Source organism: Coregonus lavaretus (genome assembly GCF_964263955.1).
Source record: "Coregonus lavaretus genome assembly, chromosome: 29".
Classification (NCBI taxonomy): domain Eukaryota; kingdom Metazoa; phylum Chordata; class Actinopteri; order Salmoniformes; family Salmonidae; genus Coregonus; species Coregonus lavaretus.
In genome coordinates, this window is record NC_140016.1 from 6,304,105 (window position 1) to 6,326,504 (window position 22,400).

The window sequence follows — 22,400 nt, forward strand, 5'->3', positions numbered from 1 at the left end:
GCCAGTACATGTCCAGGCCCGTCTGAAGTTTGCTAGAGTGCATTTGGATGATCCAGAAGAGGATTGGGAGAATGTCATATAGTCAGATGAAACCAAAATATAACTTTTTGGTAAAAACTCAACTCGTCGTGTTTGGAGGACAAAGAATGCTGAGTTGCATCCAAAGAACACCATACCTACTGTGAAGCATGGGGGTGGAAACATCATGCTTTGGGGCTGTTTTGGTGCAAAGGGACCAGGACGACTGATCCGTGTAAAGGAAAGAATGAATGGGGCCATGTATCGTGAGATTTTGAGTGAAAACCTCCTTCCATCAGCAAGGGCATTGAAGATTAAACGTGGCTGGGTCTTTCAGCATGACAATGATCCCAAACACACCGCCCGGGCAACGAAGGAGTGGTTTCGTAAGAAGCATTTCAAGGTCCTGGAGTGGCCTAGCCAGTCTCCAGATCTCAACCCCATAGAAAATCTTTGGAGGGAGTTGAAAGTCTGTGTTGCCCAGCGACAGCCCCAAAACATCACTGCTCTAGAGGAGATCTGCATGGAGGAATGGGCCAAAATACCAGCAACAGTGTGTGAAAACCTTGTGAAGACTTACAGAAAACGTTTGACCTGTATCATTGCCAACAAAGGGTATATAAAAGTATTGAGAAACTTTTGTTATTGACCAAATACTTATTTTCCACCATAATTTGCAAATAAATTCATTAAAAATCCTACAATGTGATTTTCTGGATTTTCTTTTCTCATTTTGTCTGTCATAGTTGCCGTGTACCTATGATGAAAACTACAGGCCTCTCATCTTTTTAAGTGGGAGAACTTGCACAATTGGTGGCTGACTAAATACTTTTTTCCCCACTGTATATTCCTACATCACAACTGTATGGTAGTTAGTTTTACACCTCTTACTCAGCTCAAAGCAGACTAACAAACACTTAGGTAAGGTTGAAAATGACATTTCAGTCAGTTTGTACAGTATTGAGGATTGAAATGATCGTACAGTATTTCAGAAATTAAATGAATGCCATTTACAATGTACATTAACCATGTCTTTGTGCACTGTGGCAAGCCCAAAGGAAACATGACTGAGTACATTGTTCTTATTCATTCAACATATAGATTAAAAACAAAACAGGTCATCAACATTGGATAGTGGGAGTGAGATAAGACTAGAACTGTATGTTAACAGACAGAGTATGAAAGCTTGAATACATTCTCAGGAATATAGTTTACATAGCAGTAGAATGTCTGATTTTCCATTGGGTAAAATACATCACGTATATATATATATTTTATTTTTATTTTTTTACTGTTAAAACAAGCCATTCACATCTCACTTAATACTTATTTTGTTGCGTACCATGACCTGGAACATTCGAATTGTAATTTTGTTAAACTGTTCTTCTAAATACCACAGGTTGAGTAAATTGACAATCATCAACATCTTCAAATGGATACAGGTGTACCATGAGATCAGTGTGAACACAGCACAGTGCTAAAGTTTCATTGAACGGTTGGCTCTTTCACAGTGGCCCCTCCCTGCTGTAGCAGACAGTCATTTCATTTGAATTGAGAAGCAGATTACTTTTACCAATCTAAAAATGACTATTACACACAAACATAACTTTAAAAATGTAACTTGAATCAGTGAATTTCACATCCATGCAAAATAAGAACAATGTATTGTAGTAGTAGTAATGCAACACTGCATTGGTTGATGAATTTGGTAGGCATAGCAACAGTACCATATTGACGACTAGGTAAAATACTGGAAACAGAGACAACTGAAGTGTTATCTGTGGATTCAGGCATCTGAAGTATTGTATAACATCAGTAATGCTATTTTCCTTCAAATAACAAACTGCTTAGCAAAGTCATCAACATTTAGCAAACTGATCATTTGATTTAGGCTACATCATTCAAATCCAGTGTAGGTAGGCCAGCATAGGTAAACATTTACAGTGAGGAAAAAAAGTTTTTCTGGATTTTTTTGTTGTTATTCTGTCTCTCACTGTTCAAATAAACGTACCATTAAAATTATAGACTGATCATGTCTTTGTCAGTGGGCAAACGTACAAAATCAGCAGGGGATCAAATACTTTTTTCCCTCACTGTATGTAACATAACAAGCCAAACATGATGTACTCAAACATAATGCTTTTAAGACAATGTTCACTTACAGCACATTGGGAAAGTATACAGACCCCTTGACTTTTTCCACATTTAGTTACATTACAGCCTTATTCCAAAATGGATACTTTTTTTTGGTTATCCTCAATCTACACAGAATTACCCATAATGACGAAGCTAAAACAGGTTTAGAAATTTTAGCAAATTTATTTAAAAAAATTACCTTAAGTATTCAGACCCTTTGCTATGAGATTCAAAAATTGAGGTCAGGTGCATCCTGTTTCCATTGATCATCCTTGAGATGTTTCTACAGCTTGATTGGAGTCCACCTATGTATTGGTGGAGTGGGACCTAATATGCTGTCTATATAAGGTCCCACTCCACCAATCAGGCCTTTGTGGTAGAGTGGCCAGACAGAAGCCACTCCTCAGTAAAAGGCACATGACAGCCCGATTGGAGTTTGCCAAAAGGCACCTAAAGAACTCTCAGAGTATGCGAAACAAGATTCTCTGGTCTGATGAAACCAAACTCTTTGGCTTGAATGCCAAGCGTCACATCTGGAGGAAACCTGGCACCATCCCTACGGTGAAGCATTGTGGTGGCAGCATCATGCTGTGGGGATGTTTTTCAGTGGCAGGGACAGGGAGACTAGTCAGGATCGAGGGAAAGATGAACGGAGCAAAGTACAGAGAGATCCTTGATGAAAACCTGCTCCAGAGCTCTCAGGACCTCAGACTGGGGCGAAGGTTCACCTTCCAACAGGACAACGACCCTAAGCACACAGCCAACGCAGGAGTGGCTTCGGGACAAGTCTCTGAATGTCCTTGAGTGGCCCAGCAAGAGCCCGGACTTGAACCCGATCGAACATGTGGTCCTCTGTAGCTCAGCTGGTAGAGCACGGCACTTGTAACGCCAAGGTAGTGGGTTCGATACCCGGGACCACCCATACACAAAAATGTATGACTGTAAGTCGCTTTGGATAAAAGCGTCTGCTAAATGGCATATTATTATTTTATATTATTATCTCTGGAGAGATCTGAAAATAGCTGTGTAGCGATGCTCCCCATCCAACCTGACAGAGCTTGAGGGGATCTGCAGAGAAGAATGGGAGAAACTCCCCAAATACAGGTGTGCCAAGCTTGTAGTGTCATACCCAAGAAGACTCGATGCTGTAATTACTGCCAAGGGTGCTTCAACAAAGTACTGAGTAAAGGGTCTGAATACTTATGTAAAAGTGATATTTCCGTTTTTGCCTTGTCATTATAGGGTAGTGTGTGTAGATTGATGGAAAAAAAACAATTTAATCAATTTTAGAATATGGCTGTAACTTAACAAAATGTGGAAAAAGTCAAGGGGTCTGAATACTTTCCGAATACACTGTGTCCCTCTTATCAATACCTATAGGAGAAAATGGTGGTCCTCTGTAGCTCAGCTGGTAGAGCACGGCGCTTGTAACACCAAGGTAGTGGGTTCGATCCCCGGTACCACCCATACACAAAAATGTATGCACGCATGACTGTAAGTCGCTTTGGATAAAAGCGTCTGCTAAATGGCATACTACTACTACTATAAAATGCAAAATCTGTACATTAAAAAGGTACAGTTATTTTCCTTTGTGCTCAGGTTGTTTCACATTCAAATAAGACTTTAAATCAACAAGGCAGATCAGAGGAGTAGAGGGGGGGTCTATGGTATTACATTAAGGACTGGAATGTTCTTATATATTCTGTCTAGAATGTTCTGACTTGAATACTCTAGAGCTACCAATGTCCTAGATTCGATAAGGTTCTACAACTTCCCAATGTTCTATCTAGATCCTAGAATGTTCCAGAGCAGGGCCTATGCGGTAGACAGGCAAGGCAGAAGGGCTGAGGAACAAACCATCATCACTCTTCCTTAGTGACACACCAACCCAAACACGTTACATGGTAGAAAACCCACAGTAAATATCAGAACATAAATCAACTTCTGAAAATAAAAATTGATCTGCCATACGCCAAACAAAAACCTGTCACATCTATAAGAAATATGCTTCATTGACTAAGAACATTATATCCCTAACATTGATGTGTCGAGAGACCTGAAAAATGAAAGGGATCTCACAAAGCAGGTATGTACCGTAGTAGGTAAGGGATTAAATTAAAGCAGGCGTCTCCTACAACTATCACACATAGGACTAACATTTCTCAGATTCAGACAAACCTAGAGAGCCTATAGGATATTTGGAGAGAATACTGGATCCCTCAAATACCTCATAAATATTTACCCAGTGTTAACAGGTATGACAGAACAGAAACATCTTTCCCTTTGGAGAAAATCAAACAAAATCAAATTCCTTTTTTGTGCAGTAAACATTTTTCCCCTGGTTCAGTAATGTGTGTAATCAATGTTGTCCGTTTTTAAACTGGACTGGATAAAGTCCAGTTTCGCTTGGAGGTCTATGTCAGTGGATTGTATTATATTCCACCAGTCAGCCAACAGACCATGTCTATATCAGTATTATATTTAATCAATAAGGCCCGAGTATGTGTGGTATATGGCCAATATACCACAGCCAAGGGCTTTTCTTCTGTACGACGCAACGCGGAGTGCCTGGACACAGCCCTTAGCCGTGGTATATTGGCCATATACCACAAACCCTCGAGGTGCCTTATTGCTATTATAAACTGGTCACCAACGTAATTAGAGCAGTAAAAATAAATGTTTTGTCATACCCGTGGTATACGGTCTGATATACCACAGCTGTCAGCCAAATCAGCATTCAGGGCTCGAACCACCCAGTTGATAATAAATTATATTCCACCAGTCAGCCAACTGACCATGTCTATATCATTGTATTATATTAAATTATATTCCACCAGTCAGCCAACCACTGTAATGAGATATGACAGCGTGATAGAGTCACGTTCTGGTCAAAGTACCTATGAAACCTAAGAAGACTTAGCAGACAGACAGAGATAGTAATGATGAGAATGTTGCGGTGCCACAAGCAGCCTGCACTCTTGGAGAGGAGAACTGGAAGGATATTAATATGACTTCTGTAGGAGGGCTAGGCCTATATGGTGAAAACACTGCACAGGGCAGGTACATGAAGCTGAAGCTGGCTGGATGGATGTAGAGAGCAGTTTTGTGATATACTGCTGAAAGCAGACCGAGTTGAAAAACATAGTGTACCTGTTACATTTAACCTCATTGATAATCTTTCAAATCAGCTGTGTTGATAACCTGATTTATCTTCTTCGTCTCAGTAGCTTGTCCCTGCATCATGTAGGTAACCATAGAGATCAGTGGAGAGCAGAACACCTCTATGGCTCTCAGGGTGCTCAGGCTAGACAGAGAGGACTCAGGGAGGGGCTAGCTCCGACCAGTCCTTTCAACCAATCAGCAGCAAGAAGAGTGCCGTACTTTACGGTTGCCGTGGAGATCGATAGTGCTACTCAACAACGTGTGGTCGATCTGATCCTCCGCCGCCAGAACCTCCCGTACCGCCGCCTCGAACGCCACTCCCACGTTAGTATCGTCCTTAGCACTGGTCTCGAAGTAGGGACAACAGCCGTTCTCCTCACACCAGGCCCGAGCCTCGTCCTCCCCCACCTCCCTCCCCTCCTTGTCCACCTTGTTGCCCAGGACAACGAAGGGGAACCTCTCTGGGTCTCGTACGTCAGAGTAAAACATGAACTCCTTCTTCCAGGCGGCCAGGTTCTGGAAGCTTTGCAGGTCGTCTACAGCGAAGGTGAGGAGGCAGCAGTCGGCACCACGGTAGAATGGCGTCCTCAGGGACTTGAAGCGCTCCTGACCTGCCGTGTCCCAGATCTGAAGGGTCACCAGGCGCCCGTCCACCTGGAGGGAGGAAGTGAATGAAAACTTTAATTGTACCGAAGAGAAACCTTTATTGCCCCCAAAGACAATGACATTTGTAAATAATCAAGATATAAAACAGTAGACAGGAAGAATCAATGGCAGTAGTACAGCATACAGTAAAACATTTTGTAGTCCACTGCACTAGACTATATAGAGAATAGGTACAATAAGTATAAATCAATTGAACAAATAACTGCTCAATTTAAATTGACGAACTGTATCGATGTTGTCTGCTGTAGTTATTGCTTGTGATTAATGTACACTACCGTTCAAAAGTTTGGGGTCACTTAGAAATGTCCTTGTTTTTGAATGAAAAGCAAATGTTTTGTCCATTAAAATAACATCAAATGGATCAGAAATACAGTGTAGACATTGTTTATGTTGTAAATGGCTATTGTAGCTGTAAACGGCTGATTTTTAATGGAATATCTACGTAGGCGTACAGAGGCCCATTATCAGCAACCGTCAGTCCTGTGTTCCAATGGCACGTTGTGTTTGCTAATCCAAGTGTATAATTTTAAAAGGCTAATTGATCATTAGAAAACCCTTTTGCAATTATGTTAACACAGCTGAAAACTGTTGTGCTGATTAAAGAAGCAATAAAACTGGCCTTCTTGAGACTAGTTGAGTATCTGGAGCATCAGCAATTGTGGGTTCGATTACAGGCTCAAAATGGCCAGAAACAAAACTTTCTTCTGAAACTCGTCAGTCTATTCTTCTTCTGAGAAATGAAGGCTATTCCATACGAGAAATTGCCAAGAAACTGAAGATCTCGTACAACGCTGTGTACTGCTCCCTTCACAGAACAGCGCAAACTGGCTCTAACCAGAATAGAAAGAGGAGTGGGAGGCCCCGGTGCACAACTGAGCAAGAGGACAAATACATTAGTGTGTCTAGTTTGTGAAACAGACGCCTCACAGGTCCTCAACTGGCAGCTTCATTAAATAGTACCCGCAAAACACCAGTCTCAACGTCAACAGTGAAGAGGCGACTCCGGAATGCTGACCTTCTAGGCAGAGTTGCAAAGAAAAAGCCATATCTCAGACTGCCCATCTTAATCTTTTCTCTTTATTGGCCAGTCTGAAATATGGCTTTTTCTTTGCAACTCTGCCTAGAAGGTCAGCATCCCAGAGTCGCCTCTTCACTGTTGACGTTGAGACTGGTGTTTTGCGGGTACTATTTAATGAAGCTGCCTTAGGACCTGTGAGGCGTCTGTTTCACAAACTAGACACACTAATGTATTAGTTATTTGTTTCTGGCCATTTTGAGCCTGTAATCGAACCCACAATTGCTGATGCTCCAGATAGTCAACTAGTCTCAAGAAGGCCAGTTTTATTGCTTCTTTAATCAGCACAACAGTTTTCAGCTGTGCTAGCATAATTGCAAAAGGGTTTGCTAATGATCAATTAGCCTTTTAAAATGATAAACTTGGATTAGCAAACACAACGTGCCATTGGAACACAGGACTGATGGTTGCTGATAATGGGCCTCTGTAGATATTCCATTAAAAAGCAGCCATTTCCAGCTACAATAGCCATTTACAACATTAACAATGTCTACACTATTTCTGATCAATTTGATGTTATTTTAATGGACAAAATGTTTTGCTTTTCATTCGAAAACAAGGACATTTCTAAGTGACCCCAAACTTTTGAACGGTAGTGTATGTACCGTAATTTTCGGACTATAAGCCGCGCCTTTTTTCCAATTTTTCGACCCTGCGGCTTATATAACGGTGCGGCTAATCTATGGATTTTTACAGCTAACGGCCACTAGAAGACCTCCTAAATCTATGGATTTTACAGGTTACAGTCCACCAACTTTAACTCTATGGGCTCTATGACCGATCCGCGCCCCCCACCTTTAAGCGGCGGGCTCCAGCAGTAAAAGCTGGAGGCCGGAAAAGAGTGAGACAGGTAGCGCGCAAAAGTAAAAGTGGAACCGAGAGTGGTACGAGAGACAGAACGAGAGACAGAACGAGAGCAAGACAGACAGACATTACGAGAGCGAGACAGTTTGTGCAAAGGAAGTTTTCATGCACAAACCCTCATTATGGAAAACAAACGTAGAAATGCATATGATGCAGCTTTTAAGTTAAAGGCAGTCAATCTGGCTGTCAAAACATCCACGATCATTAACGGGTTCCGAAAGGCTGGACTGCTGCGTGATGAAGAGGAGGACGCCGCCACAGCTGAGGCCCTTCAGAGGCTGTTCGATTCCGACAGTGACGAAGAGGAGTTCGTTGGTTTTGAGAGCGACAACGAAGGAGAGAGGAGAGTGGCTGACGAAGCCACCCTGAGCCTGTTCGTTTCCGACACTGAAGATGAGGACTTTGGTGGTTTTAGTACGCAGGAAGAAGACGGAGATGAGGATTAATGACTTGACTTTTCTGGTTACAGCCGTGTACTGCACCTTAGCCTAAAAGATGAAGACGAGGATTAATGACTTTTCTGGTAGGCTGATTACCGTATATTTTAAGCAGCCGTTTTGCTGCAACTTTAGGCTTACGCGCTTACTGTCGTGTTACAGGCACTTTATTTTGCACTTTCAAAAAAACACATTTAATTTAGCCATTGATATTGCCTCGTCAAGCGCTGTAAGCTTTGTTTTTTGTTATGGTACTACTATAGGCTATAATGTAGATAAATATTCAAAGATGTGCACACTTTTTCAAGGTTTTTCAAAAATAACCAAAGTTAAGTGGTTAAATGATTGTGACGCTATTAACTAATTTAGCTGGGGAACCCCTAGCACTCCCTCAAGGACCACTGGTTGAAAACCACTGCTGTAGATCACTGCCGGTATGTGCGCTGGGAGCGCACCGTTTAAGTTTGAAAGTTGAAAAGTTTGTGTGTCTGAAACGCTATGTGATACAGTACAGTTTACACAGCACAGTATATGTTCTGTAGCTACTATTGCACTAAATGGTAACACTTGAATACGTTATGCAAATATGCAACTTGTTTGTTGAAATGTTAATAAATGGGAGCTTCCTCAAGCAGCCATCTCTTTCCCGACAATCCCCTCTGTGCACGAACCCTTACATATGGTAATTAAACATTAAAACACCTGCGGCTTATAGTCCAGTGCGGCTTATATATGTACACATCATTCAATTTAGCTGCTGCGGCTTATACTCCGGTGCGCCTTATAGTGCGGAAAATACGGTACTTATGTATTTATGCACTTATGTGGTAATGCTGTGGTTTGTTGAGATGCAAGACACATTTCCAGAAAGGGACACACAATAATTATTATTCAATTTCAGACAGACCTTGGCTCTATCTCCTCGCCTCCTTCTTAATCTTATTGGAGGAGAAGGTCCAAGGTCCCTCCCCTCATTTTGCAGTTTGAGAAGGCGGCAAGGAGATATAATGCGAAGAATCAAGAACATACTAATTCAGAAACAGCTATAAATCTGACCTCCAGGTCTCTGTTGAGGAACTCGACCCCGATGGTGTGGAAGGACTGGGAGTCGAAGCGGTCTGTGACGTAGCGGTTCATTAAGGAAGACTTCCCCACGCCACCATCCCCCAGCAGGATCACCTTTAACAGCAGGCTCTTCCCGCTCATCACAAACCTCCCTCCGCTGCTAGGTGCCACAGCTCACCAGGTCATTCCAGGACCAGGCCCCCTCCCTCCGCTGGCCTGGAGCTGAGCCTCCTAGTTGGGTTACTGACCACTGTGGCCCAGCCTCCACCTCGATGCTAGGCTACTTGGCTAGTACTAGCAGGGTCAATGCAACCTAAAGGAGGAGCAGAGAGATTCATGTTATTGGTATTTGCAAGATGTTACAGGTGTAGCGAAATACAGTGCAGGAATACCTAACAATACGAGCACATCCGAAAATGCATAGAAAGGAATTAAGAAATATTAGAACGAGCAATGTCCAGAATATAAATATATGTTTATGATGGTGTGTATGGACAGTATGTGAATAGAGAAGGTGTGTACAACAGTAGTTATATAGGATGATCCTTGACTAGAATACAGTGTATATATACACATATTACATTTTATTGGTTGCGTACACATATTTGGCAGATGTTATCGCGGTGTAGCAAAATACTTAGGTTCTTAGCTCCAACAGCGCATTTATGTCTAACAATACAATAGTTATATAGGATGTAGGTTCTTAGCTCCAACAGCGCATTTATGTCTAACAATACAATAGTTATATAGGATGAGCCTTGAATAGAATACAGTATATACATATAAAGTGAGTGAAACAGTATGTAAACATTATTAAAAAGTGACCAGTGTTCAATGACTATGTACATAGGGCAGCAGTCTTTAAGGTGCAGGGTAGAGTACCGGGTGGTAGCCGGCTAGTAACAGTGACTAGAGTTCAGGGCAGCGTACTGGGCGGAGGCCAGCTAGTGGTGACTATTTAACAGTCTGATGGCCTGGTGATAGAAGCTGTTTTCCAGCTTTGATGCACCTGTACTGTCTCCACCTTCTAGATGGTAGCGGGGTGAACAGGCCGTAGCTTGGGTGGCTGAGGTCCTTGATGATCTTCTTGGCCTTCCTGTGTCACCGGGTGCTGTAGATGCCCTGGAGGGCAGGCAGTGTGCCCCGATGATGCGTTGGGCTGACCGCACCACCCTCTGGAGAGCCCTGCGGTTGCAGACGGTGCAGTTGCCATGCCAGGCTGTGATACAGCCTGACAGGATGCTGTCAATGGTGCATCTGTAGAAGTTTGTGAGGTTCTTTGAGTCCAAGCCGAATTTCTTCTGCCTCCTGAGGTTGAAGAGGCGGTCTGTGTGGGTGGACCATTTCAGGTTGTCAGTGATGTGCACGCCAAGGAACAAAGCTTTTCACCCTCTCCACTGCAGCCCCGTCGATGTGGATGGGGCGTGCTCCCTCTGCTGTCTCCTGAAGTCCACGATCACCTCCTTCATTTAGTTTACGTTGAGGGAGAGGTTATTTTCCTGGCACCACTCCGCCAGGGCCCTCACCTCCTCCCTGTAGGCTGTCTTGTCATTGTTGGTAATCAGACTTACTACTGTTGTGTTGTCTGCAAACTTGATTGAGTTGGAGACATGTGTGGCCACGCAGTCACGGGTGAACAGAGAGTACAGGAGGGGGCTGAGCACGCAGCCTTGTGGGGCCCCGTGTTGAGGATCAGCGTAGCGGAGGTGTTGTTGCCTACCTTCACCATCTGGGGGCACATCAGGAATTCCAGGCCCAGTTGCATAGGGCGGGGTTCAGACCCAGGAACCCAAACTTAGTGATGAGCTTGGAAGGCACTATGGTGTTGAAGACAGAGCGGTAGTCGATGAACAGCATTCTTACATAGGTATTCCTATTGTCCAGATGGGATAGGGTAGTGTGCAGTGCAATTGCGTCATCAGTGGATCTGTTCGGGCAGTATGCAAATTGTAGTGGGTCTAGGGAGTCGGATAAGGTAACTAGCCTCTCAAAGCACTTCATGATGACAGAAGTGAGTGCTACGGGGCGATAGTCATTTAGTTCAGTTACCTTCGCTTTCTTGGGTACAGGAACAATGGTGGACATCTTGAAGCAAGTGGGGACAGCAGACTGGGATAGGGAGAGATTGAATATGTCTGTAAACACTCCAGCCAGCTGGTCTGCACATGCTCTGAGAAAGCAGCTAGAGATGCCGTCTGGGCCGGCAGCCTTGCGAGGGTTAACACACTTAAATGTGTTACTCACGTCGTTCACACGGTGGCGGCCATACGTTTTCCTCCAAGTGGGCGAAGAAGGTGTTTAGTCCGTGAGCAAGGCGTCGGTGTACGCAACGTGGCTGCTTTTCCCTTTATAATCCATGATTGTCTGAGGTCCCTGCCACATACGTCTAGTGTCTGAGCCGTTGAATTGCGACTCCACTTTGTCTCTGTACTGTTGTTTTGCCTGTTTGATTGCCTTACAGAGGGCATAGCTGGACTGTTTTACTCATCCATGTTCCCAGTCTCCTTGCCGTGGTTAAATTAGGTGGTTCGCGCGTTCAAATTTGCGTGAATGCTGCCTTCTATCCACGGTTTTTGGTTTGGATAAGTTCTAATCGTCACAGTGGGAAACATCCTCTATACACTTCCTGATGAATTCAGTCACCGAGTCAGTGTATACATCAATGTTTTTTTTTAGAGACAACCCAGAATATATCCCAGTCCGCGTGATCAAAACAATCTTGAAGCATAGATTCTGATTGGTCTGACCAATGTTAAACAGTCCTTACCATGGGTACTTCCTGTTTCAGTTTCTAGGAAGGGAGGAGCAGAATGGAGGCATGATCTGATTTGTAGAAGGGAGGGTGGGGGAGGGCCTTGTAGCCGTCCTGGAAGGGGGAGTAGCAATGGTCAAGAATTCTTGATGACAAAGTAGCACAGGCAATGTGTTTATAAAACTTTGGTAGCGTTTTTCTCCGATTTGCTTTATTAAAGTCCCCAGCTACAATAAATGCGGACTCAGTATATGTGGTTTCCAGTTTGTACAAAGTCCAGTGTAGTTCCTCGAGAGCCGTCATGCTGTCAGTTTGAGGGGGAATATACACGGCCGTGATGATGGCCGAAGAGAATTATCTTGGGAGGTAATGCAGTCGACATTTGATAGTGATGTATTCCATATCGGGAGAACGAAAGGACTTGAGTTCCTGTACGTTACCACAATCACACCATGAGTAGTTAATCATGAAACATACACCTCCGCCTTTCTTTCTTCTTGTCCGTGCGATGTACGGAGAACCCCGCTGGCTGTACGGACGGGAACAATATATCTGGAGAGAGCCATGATTCCGTGAAACAGAGTATGTTACAGTCCCTGATGTCTCTCTGGAAGGAGATCCTCGACATGAGCTTGTCTACTTTATTGTCCAGGGACTGAACATTTAAGAGTAATATACTCGGAAGTGGTGGATGGTATGCACGCCTTCTGAGTCGTACTAAACGACTCTGTATTCCTCTTCTCGTCAGCGCCATCTTGGAGCAGCCCCTGGGAGCAGTGGAAATGCCTCTGGGGGTACGAACAAAGGATCCAATTAAGGAAAGTCGAATTTCTGGTCGAAATGCTGGTGAGGGACCGCCGATCTAATATCCAAAAGTTATTTTCAGCTGTAGGTAATAATGCAAGAAATGTTCTGAACAAGTAATATAAGAAATAATAACACAACAACAAAAACTAAATACTGCAAAGTTGTCTGGTAGCTAGGAATAGAAGACCATGTCTGTCAGCGCCATCTTGTACTCAGTTAACAGCAGCATAATCATCTATATACAAATCACAGACCACACTCGTTGGCAAGCATTTGCTTTGTGTTCATGAGAGGCCGAAGACCTAACAGCAACCTGAGAGATACATGCTGGAAGATACTGACAATGTGCAACACAATTTAGGCCTAGACAAAAAAAAAAAAACATCAAGTGGCTGTCTTTCACCAGGAGGAGAAGTGGAGGGAGTAGCTAGAGACAGAACAACAGAGAATGTTACTAAAACTGACACAAACTAAATTAGCAGCAGCCTTAAAAATGGTAACAAGAATACTGATACAAAAACAATCTCTCTTCCCACACACACTGTATCTGGAGCACCATAAATCTGGCAACCCAGACTAACAGAACAACTATTTGGAAGTGATGTCCCTCCTGTCTGGGATGTGCGAGGTCAAGAGATATGTGTAAGGTCACCAGGGTGGCTGTCCTCAGGGACACCTGATAGGGGTGAATGACCCTGAGAAGAAACTCCCCCTCTCACAAGCCCAGGGATTGGTTGAGCTTGAGATTGGCACATCGTAAAATGTACTACTGATGAGCTAAAGTTCCTCTGCTGTACATCATGATGTCCATGTTGTTGATAACAATGTAGCGATAGGAAGCAACCCTGAACCAGTATACAGTATGGTTGAAAATCACATGGGAGAAATAAGTATTAATGCTGCAAGTGACATGGTTCTTGATTTACAATACAGCTTCAGTAAACTGCTTCTTATTATACCACATAAAGAGATGAGGCTGAGAGATCCCAATAATAGATAGTTAGTTAACTCACAACAACTCAGAATGTATCCTCTACTGCCAGAGACTTTCATAACAACAACGAGTCAGGAAGACGAGCACACAACTGACTCAGGTAGGGTGCCCCCGACACTGCCCCTACGCTGCTCCATGACATGCACCAGCTTGCTGTCAAAAGGTGTTTCATTGGGTGATTCTCACAAAACATGACAACTAAAAAGCACATTTTCCACCATAATTCCTCTTGGATCACTAACATTAGGATCTGTATTTATCTATTTCATAATTATTGTTATGTTTATTGATAAGATATTATGCATTTTACCACAATTACCAACGCAAAATGTCTCATTACCGCAATAATTTTGGAAGTCCCAAAAAGTAATAAACAAATCAATTTCTTTTTTTTTCTTTTTTTATATTCCTCACCTAATAAAAGGCCTGAGTTAAATATGACACTGAAAACAAATATTAAAATTGTATTAACATTTATTTTGCAATTTCTCATTACCTCAACACATTTTCTGAATCTTGTTTTGTGTCATAATTACATGTTATTTTTATGTGGGTAAAGAACAAAAGTCATACTATCAGATTAAAAGCCAAAATGACTAAAGTATACATTTTATTTTTCCTAATTTCCTAAATATTGGTGCATTACGGTAATGATAAGCAGGTTTCGCAGATTAGAATGCATGTTTTGGTATTGAGGGTTTCATAGCTTGCCATTGAAAAACTGTACTGAGCTCTATTTGAGATTCAGTAACCCAATACATCAAACTGTGTCATTTGTTAATCCCAAATGACCTGCATAATACTATAATCCCTGATCTTAATGCAATTGACTAAAACACTCCATATTTTAGCATAAGGACTGTAATTACATGCATGTATTTTCAAAAGTCCAGTGGACTGAAGCATAAAAAAAGTTACTTTAAAAAAAGTGGGTTTTTTCAAAGGTCTTTACAGGTAATATTTGCGTATTGGGATATGGATGTGTGTGGTTCTAAGGTATTTTAAATGTATTTCTAATTTGAATGGGATCCTATGGGCAAATGGCATAACATGATATGCCTATAATTTTATTTTATTTTATTTATTTCACCTTTATTTAACCAGGTAAGCCAGTTGAGAACAAGTTCTCATTTACAACTGCGACCTGGCCAAGATAAAGCATAGCAGTGCGATAAAAACAACAACACAGAGTTACATATGGGGTAAAAAAACAGTCAAAAAATACAACAGAAAATATATATACAGTGTGTGTAAATGTAGCAAGTTATGGAGGTAAGGCAATAAATAGGCTATAGTGCAAAATAATTATAATTAGTATTAACACTGGAATGCTAGATGTGCAAGAGATTATGTGCAAATAGAGATACTGGGGTGCAAAAGAGCAAAATAAATAACAATATAAGGATGAGGTAGTTGGGTGGGCTAATTTCAGATGGGCTGTGTACAGGTGCAGTGATCGGTAAGGTGCTCTGACAACTGATGACAATGTATCTAAATATGTGGGATATGGACAAGCAACTGTCTTGGGATACCTAAAAACAGTATAGGTAAGTGCTAAAACAGGTACACGTCAAATTGGGGAATATCCTCTTTTAAGTGGCAGTTGCTCTTTGCTGAAACACAAACTCCAGATTGTGGCATTAAGTAAATTAAAATGGGGTTTATAAACCCATATTTATTGACAACCCCTACTTAATCAAATAACTGTTCTACAAAAAATCTATACAATAGGCGTTACCAGCACAGCACACCCATTGACTATACATTAGAATGATCTTATTATCATTACCGAAACTGACCCTAAAAATTAGGCAGTAATGAGAAGTGTGTTTCGCAATGACAGGCCCTTTGCTCAATCTACAAGTAATAGGAGACTGGCATCATGATTCAGCAAACAATTGACCACATCAGTAAAGGCCATTCATGCCTCCATGTTGGTAAGGTAATGGTTCTTTAAGTTTTTCCCAATTTTAGCTTTTTAGTCATTACAGTAATGAGAAGGTTAAGTGTCGTAAAGCGGGTGTTTGAGAATAAGATCTCCTGAAGGCATATAGGTGAAGAAATTAAATTAACTAAGGTCTGCTCCTCTAGATGATGCATCATGGGTGAATACAACTTTATTTCAAACAGGATTGGAGTTTTTACAGCAACTTGAAAAAGTGTTATTGTAATGAGAAACATGTCCACAGACAGTTTTTACATAAATAAATATAATTTTAATGTAAACTTCTATTAATGTATACAATGTTATGATTTATGGACAAACTACAGCAACATTGTGTTTTATTCAAGTAAGTTAGCTAGGTTTTTCTAAAGTAAAATTGTATAAAATGACCCGACAATTTTATCCAGAAGGATTTCGGTAATGAGAATTTGGGGTGAAAATGTCTAAAATTCAGGCGAAAATGTTAAATGTATTTAAACCTAGACACTGTGCCATAAACTAGGCATCTTAGTCTCCAGAATTATAATTTATTCTTGCAGAAGCATCATGGTTTTCTAACTCAAGTAGCTAGTGCCATGATTAAAACTGGTTTCATGAGAATCATCAAATTAGTAGCTAACCTCTACCTGCTATATTGTTGTTCTGATGCCATTTTATTGTAGATAATGAAATCTGAGGGTTCCCATTTCGTAAATGTAGCTTGATATTACACAGGACATCTAGATATATATAAGGATGAATAGCTAGCAAATGAAATGGCGACTATGTAATGATGATGATAATGTTTTTTTTTTTAAAGCCAAACAGTAGCCAGCCAGCTACTAGTAGCCTGTTCCCGTTAGCTAGCTATCCACTGGGCTGGGTTGTGATGTTGACATCAATTGTTGTGAATTATTCAACTAAACTATTAATAAATAGACCAGTTTGATCAAACGTGCACCATAATCAATATTATTACATGTGACTGCATTAATGTAAGGCGTAAAATCGTTTTCGTTACCTCATTTTGTACCATGATATGAGTCTTGACTTGCCCAGTTTTGCATCTGAGATGTGATGTGCTGTGAACTTGCTTGTTGGAGTTGCAGCGCGTCCCCTGTTTTTTACAGTCCAGGGTAATCGTTAGTCAAAACAGGTGCGTTTTGCAACGGAAACGAGAGTTGCTATTGGACAAATTCAGTAGTTCGCCTCGTTTAATTCAGTTTGCTTCCGTTTAAGAAACGTTTTGCAACATAATTGGCGTAATGAATATACTCCTGACTCCAGTCCTGACGCGTAGTCCTAAAGCCCACAATGTATTTCCCATCCCTGGACCATTTATTTATTTTGCTGTCAAATTTGGTCCATCCTCTGTGAGTCTGGATACTTCGACATGTTCAAATGGCCCTGCTTTGACTGTATATATTCTCTATTTATTTATTTATTTTTAATGTTTTATCGCTGTAGAAAATAATGTGAAAGTGCACAGTCAGTGTGTGATTCCACTCCAGAACTGTAGATGGTAGTATTGCACTAAACGTAGATTTGGCGTGGAGACGCGTACCAGAGGAAGATCCCAGATTGTTTCCCTTTCTTTCTCTCCACCCAAATAAACATTTCCAGAGGAAATTCCTGAGTTCAGAGACAGGCAGGAAAAAAAGAGAGAGGAACGCATCTACATTCATGTGTTTATTGTAATGATAACGGTAAGAATACGTGCGTCTGATTGTGTCCGTCAAAGAGTGGTTGCTTCAGTATCTAGCCAGAGAGATGGCTTTGATCTGTACTATGACGTAGCTGACTGGCTAGCTATAGTGGATCAGTATATTTAGTGGCTGTATATAGTGAAATATCACCGTGTAGCTATCATGTAAGTGAACCCGTCCAGAGCCATCTATTGCATGCCAGTACGAAGCATATCTATGGGCCAATAACATCCATAGACTATGGCTGTATACTTGACTAGTGTGCAGTGTGCAAGCAGACAGAATCCAATAAAAGCATGATGTCTGATCTATGTAATGTCTCTCTCTGGTTCTCAGATGTCGGTGGAGGGGAGGCTAGGGGGCCAGGCTGGTGCCCTGCTGTGTGTGGCTGTGTCTGGGGCTGCTGTGTCTCCTGTCCACCCTGCCCTGTTCCTGGTCCCAGGACCCCCTTTACGTTGGCGACCCCATGGATACTGGGTACTCCGTGGATGCAGATCGGGGTGCCTTCCAGGCGCAGAGTGCCCTGTCTGACATGGAGTTCTCTTCCATTGCTTCCTACGGCGTCCCCGGCAACAATGACTCACGTGGCAACAAGGAGCTGCCCATCCTGTTGTGGTGGAGTGCAGGACTCTTCCCTCGTTTCCCCGGAGACACAGAACGCATCGACTGTCACTCCTCCTCCTGTCTGGTCACACGCAATAGGAAGGTCTGTGGTTCTAGTATTATAGCTTGGTCTTCCAGTGGTTTATTCTGTTGTGTGTTGTCCTAGCCTGGTCCCAGATCTGTTTGTGCTGTTTTGCCAACTCCTATGGCTATGGCCATTGTCACACCAAACAGATCTGGGACCAGGCTAGTGTTATCGTTGTGATCTGTTAATACACGTTGTTTATAATATGTTATTAATAATAGCCCCTGTCTTTTTCATGACCATGGATTTCCGTTTGTATTGACAGCAATGTGGATATGAATAAACTGGAACCATCCTGATCTCTACAGGTTCAACTGGACCGACGCACCTCCTCCATCATCTTCTATGGGACAGACTTCAGGGCCTACGAGGCTCCTCTTCCCAGACCCTCTCACCAGACCTGGGCCTTCTTCCACGGGGAGTCCCCCATGAACAACTACGTCCTGTCCCACAGCCCAGGCATCAGGCTGTTTAACTACACAGGTACAGGGAGACAATGTGTCAACTCTTATCTTGTGTAAATAAATGAAAGGGTACTTGGAGCCAACAATCGCTCACATAAAAAAATAAGCTTGCTCCCAAATGGCACCCTATTCCCTATATAGTGCACTACTTTTGACCAGGGCACAGAGGGCTCTAGTCGCAGACTCAAACAAAGGACACCACTCACTTTAATGAATATAATTTGCAATCAAAGCTTTGTTTTACTTTTCTTTTTCTCGTAGCAACATGTCTTAATAGACCATACACTCCCTTCGTTCATTTTGGATGTTCAACTCCACAGCCACCTTCAGGAGGGGCTCAGACTACCCTCTGACCCTGCAGTGGTTGCCCTCCATGGGATACCTGCTCCAGCCTGTAGCCGTGTCTCTGGAGCAGAAGAACCACTGGAGGAGAGAGGGCCTGGCCCCAATCATGTACATGCAGTCACAATGCGACATCCCCTCTGACAGGGACAGAGATGTACAGAAACTCATGAAGTACATAGAGGTACAGTGGTATGGAATGTGTTCCCTCCTAGCCTAGATGTTTTGATATAAAGGAATGTTGTCTGGTTTTTATTGTTGTATCCCATGATTTGGTGGACTGGCAACCATTTGTGTGAATTGAGCCCTCTAGTCTAGTCCTAACTTTTCACCCAACTACCTATTTCTTTGTCCCCTGTTCACCCACCCACCCACTCTTTCTCTCTCTCTCTCTCTCTCTCTCTCTCTCTCTCTCTCTCTCTCTCTCTCTCTCTCTCTCTCTCTCTCTCTCTCCTCCCCCTCTCTCCCCCCTCCCTCCAGGTGGACTCGTATGGGAAATGTCTGAACAATAAGCCCCTCCCCCAGTACCTGGAGGACACAAGCACAGCCACAGGGGAGGACGCCGGCTTTATGAGCCCTGGAGAACGGCCTGTGTCAGGTAAGAGAGGGAGGAGGGAGTGAGATTGGGAGAGAGAGAGGAGGAGTAATAGAAAGAGAGAGACTATTTAGGTTTATAGGCAAAATCATGTTTGTAACTCGTGTTTTTAGCTTGCCCTTCAATTAATGATTTTATCATTGTTTTAGACATCCTTTGCGTTTGCATTTTTTGATTAATCTCTCTTATACAATAGGAACTGAATGGTGAATAATGTATTGTGTCATTTTGAAGTCACTTTTATTTTAAATAAGAATAGAATATGTTTCTTAACACTTCTACATGAATGTGGATGCTACCATGATTATGGATAATCATGAATTAATGATGAGTGAAACAGTAAGAGGAAGAAAAAAATGCTAACCTCCCGTTATTGATCATTTTGGGGGTATAATCTTTGTTCCTATGTAACTTTCTCCCTCGTCATTATGTCAAGTAAAGGGTGACATTCTGTACAGTTGCCTCATATGAAACAAATCCAAAATGTATACTGAACAAAAATATAAACACAACATGTAATGTGTTGGTCCCATGTTTCATTAGTTGAAATAAAAGATCCCAGAAATGTTCCATGTGCAGAAATGTGTTTACATCCCTGTTAGTGAGCATTTCTCTTTTGCCAAGATAATCCATCCACCTGACAGATGTGGCATATCAAGAAGCTGATTAAACAGCGTGATCATTACACAGGTGCACCTTGTGCTGGGGACTATAAAAGGCAGCTCTAAAATGTGCAGTTTTGTCACACAACACAATGCCACAGATGTCTCAAGTTTTGAGGGAGCGTGCAATTGGCATGCTGACTGCAGGAATGTCCACCAGAGCTGTTGCCAGAGAATTGAATGTTCATTTCTCTACCAAAACGTTGTTTTAGAGAATTTGGCAGTACGTCCAACCGGCCTCACAATCGCAGACCACATGTAACCACGCCAGCCCAGGACCTCCACATCCGACTTCTTCATCTGCGGGATCGTCTGAGACCAGCCACCCAGACAGCTGATGAAACTGAAGAGTATTTCTGTCTGTAATAAAGCCCTTTTGTGGGGAAAAACTCATTCTGATTGGCTGGGCCTGGCTCCCCAGTGGAAGGGCCTATGCCCTCCCAGGTCCACCCATGGCTGCACCCCTGCCCAGCCATGTGAAATCCATAGATTAGGGCCTAATGAATTTATTTCAATTGACTGATTTCCTTATATGAACTGTAACTCAGTAAAATTGTTGCACATTGCGTTTTATATTTTGGTCAGTGTATATATACAATTATATTTGTGTTTGTGGAGGAATTTATTTATACCGCATGAAGACTATTGCGCTACGATTTTGAGCATTTACGATCCATTAAAAACAGAAACGTTTTCAAAAACGTAAACTTCCTGGTTACTTTCATAGCTGTTTCTTTGTATTCATCTCTTTCATTGTTTTAACTGTAAAGCATGTTGTGATTTTTAAATGCACTTTTAATAAAGTTGGATTTGATTTTATCCAGGACTACATGACAGAGAAGCTATGGCGGCCTCTCCACCAGGGCTGTGTACCGCGGCTCCTCCTCAGTAGCTGACTGGATGCCCAACGACCACTCTGTCATCCTTATCGATGACTTCCCATCACCTCAGGACCTAGCCAAGTTCCTCAAGGCGCTGGATGAGAACGATGAAGAGTACGCTAGATATTTAGAGTTTAAGAAGCCGAGCCGTGTTACCAACGTTGGCCTGTTGGAGGCACTGGAGAGCAGGAAGTGGGGCGTGAACGACATGAGCAAACCCAACTACCTCAACGGCTTTGAGTGCTATGTCTGTGACCAGGAGAATACCAGACTGGCAGCGGAACAGGCCTATAGGAAAGCCCCAGAGAAGAGCCCGCCTCCCCAGCCTAAGATGGCCAATAATTCTCATATGGGATGTCCTCTACCCAGCCCAGGGTTTGTAGACCTTCAGGACCTACACACCAATGGCAGGCAGGCACCACCAGCCTCTGAAATAAAGGGCTTTATCTTTGTGAAATGTTAGGCTTTGACTGTATAGTACATTATGACAGTATACTGTTTGCAGTGAGAGATATTCCTCCATTGAGTGTCTTAACATGTCTTAACATCCACACACAAAAGTTTTTCTCCTAACATTTCAAATAAATTGCTGTGCTTATTGGCTTTATTCATTTATTATTGTGTGTTTTTTCAGCTGGGTCCAGATGTGGCCGCAGGACTACTGGCAGAGCCTAGATCAGGCTGAAGGATTGGAGTCTCTCATCAGACATAACGAGTCGGACCCTGCACTTCTCTGGCATCACGTCCAGGAGATGGCTATGAGGAGGGTTCCAGAGGAGGACAGGCATAACTAGTCGAACCCTGAAATGCTGAGGAACCACATACAGGAGGAGAGCCAGAGGTAACTGAGAAAAGTTCCTTATTGTCAGTATTTTTTGACTGAAAAAGGACAAGGAAATAAAGCCATCTATTTGTCCAGAGACCTGCACCCCTAAACAGTGGGGCGTGGCCAAAGTGGATCCGCAAACCAGAGAGATGTGGACCAGCAATAAGAATCAATGAACTGCTACTGAACTATCGGTAGTGTAGACTGTAGAGGATAGAGAAGATGTGAAAATATATACAGTATCAGCTGGTAGAGCATGGCGCTTGTAACGCCAAGGTAGTGGGTTCGATCCCCGGGACCACCCATACACAAAAAATTATAATAATAATGTATGCA

The 22,400-nt window shown here is 42.5% G+C and overlaps 1 protein-coding gene and 1 pseudogene across 3 annotated transcripts; one reads left to right on the top strand and one right to left on the bottom strand.

The window, feature by feature from the left end:
- Positions 1–940: 940 nt before the first annotated feature.
- LOC311104834 (ras-related protein Rab-9B-like) lies at positions 941–17,195 on the bottom strand. Of its 2 annotated transcripts, none has more exons than XM_084146763.1 (3): positions 16,922–17,195; positions 9,415–9,736; positions 941–5,970 (listed from the first exon to the last, which is right to left on the bottom strand). In XM_084146763.1, exons 2-3 carry the CDS (start codon positions 9,562–9,564, stop codon positions 5,512–5,514), a joined length of 609 nt encoding a protein of 202 aa, XP_084002889.1. In that variant the 5' UTR covers positions 9,565–9,736; positions 16,922–17,195; the 3' UTR covers positions 941–5,511. The 2 variants fall into 2 exon arrangements, with proteins under 2 accessions (XP_084002889.1, XP_084002890.1); XM_084146764.1 differs by lacking the exon at positions 16,922–17,195 and adding an exon at positions 13,996–14,080.
- Positions 15,882–22,032, top strand: LOC311104832 (alpha-(1,3)-fucosyltransferase 11-like; annotated as a pseudogene). Its single transcript, XR_014615822.1, has 7 exons — positions 15,882–15,913; positions 17,943–18,312; positions 18,603–18,777; positions 19,079–19,284; positions 19,581–19,698; positions 21,182–21,649; positions 21,873–22,032. The product of XR_014615822.1 is annotated as an alpha-(1,3)-fucosyltransferase 11-like (transcript).
- The last annotated feature ends 368 nt before the right edge of the window (positions 22,033–22,400 follow it).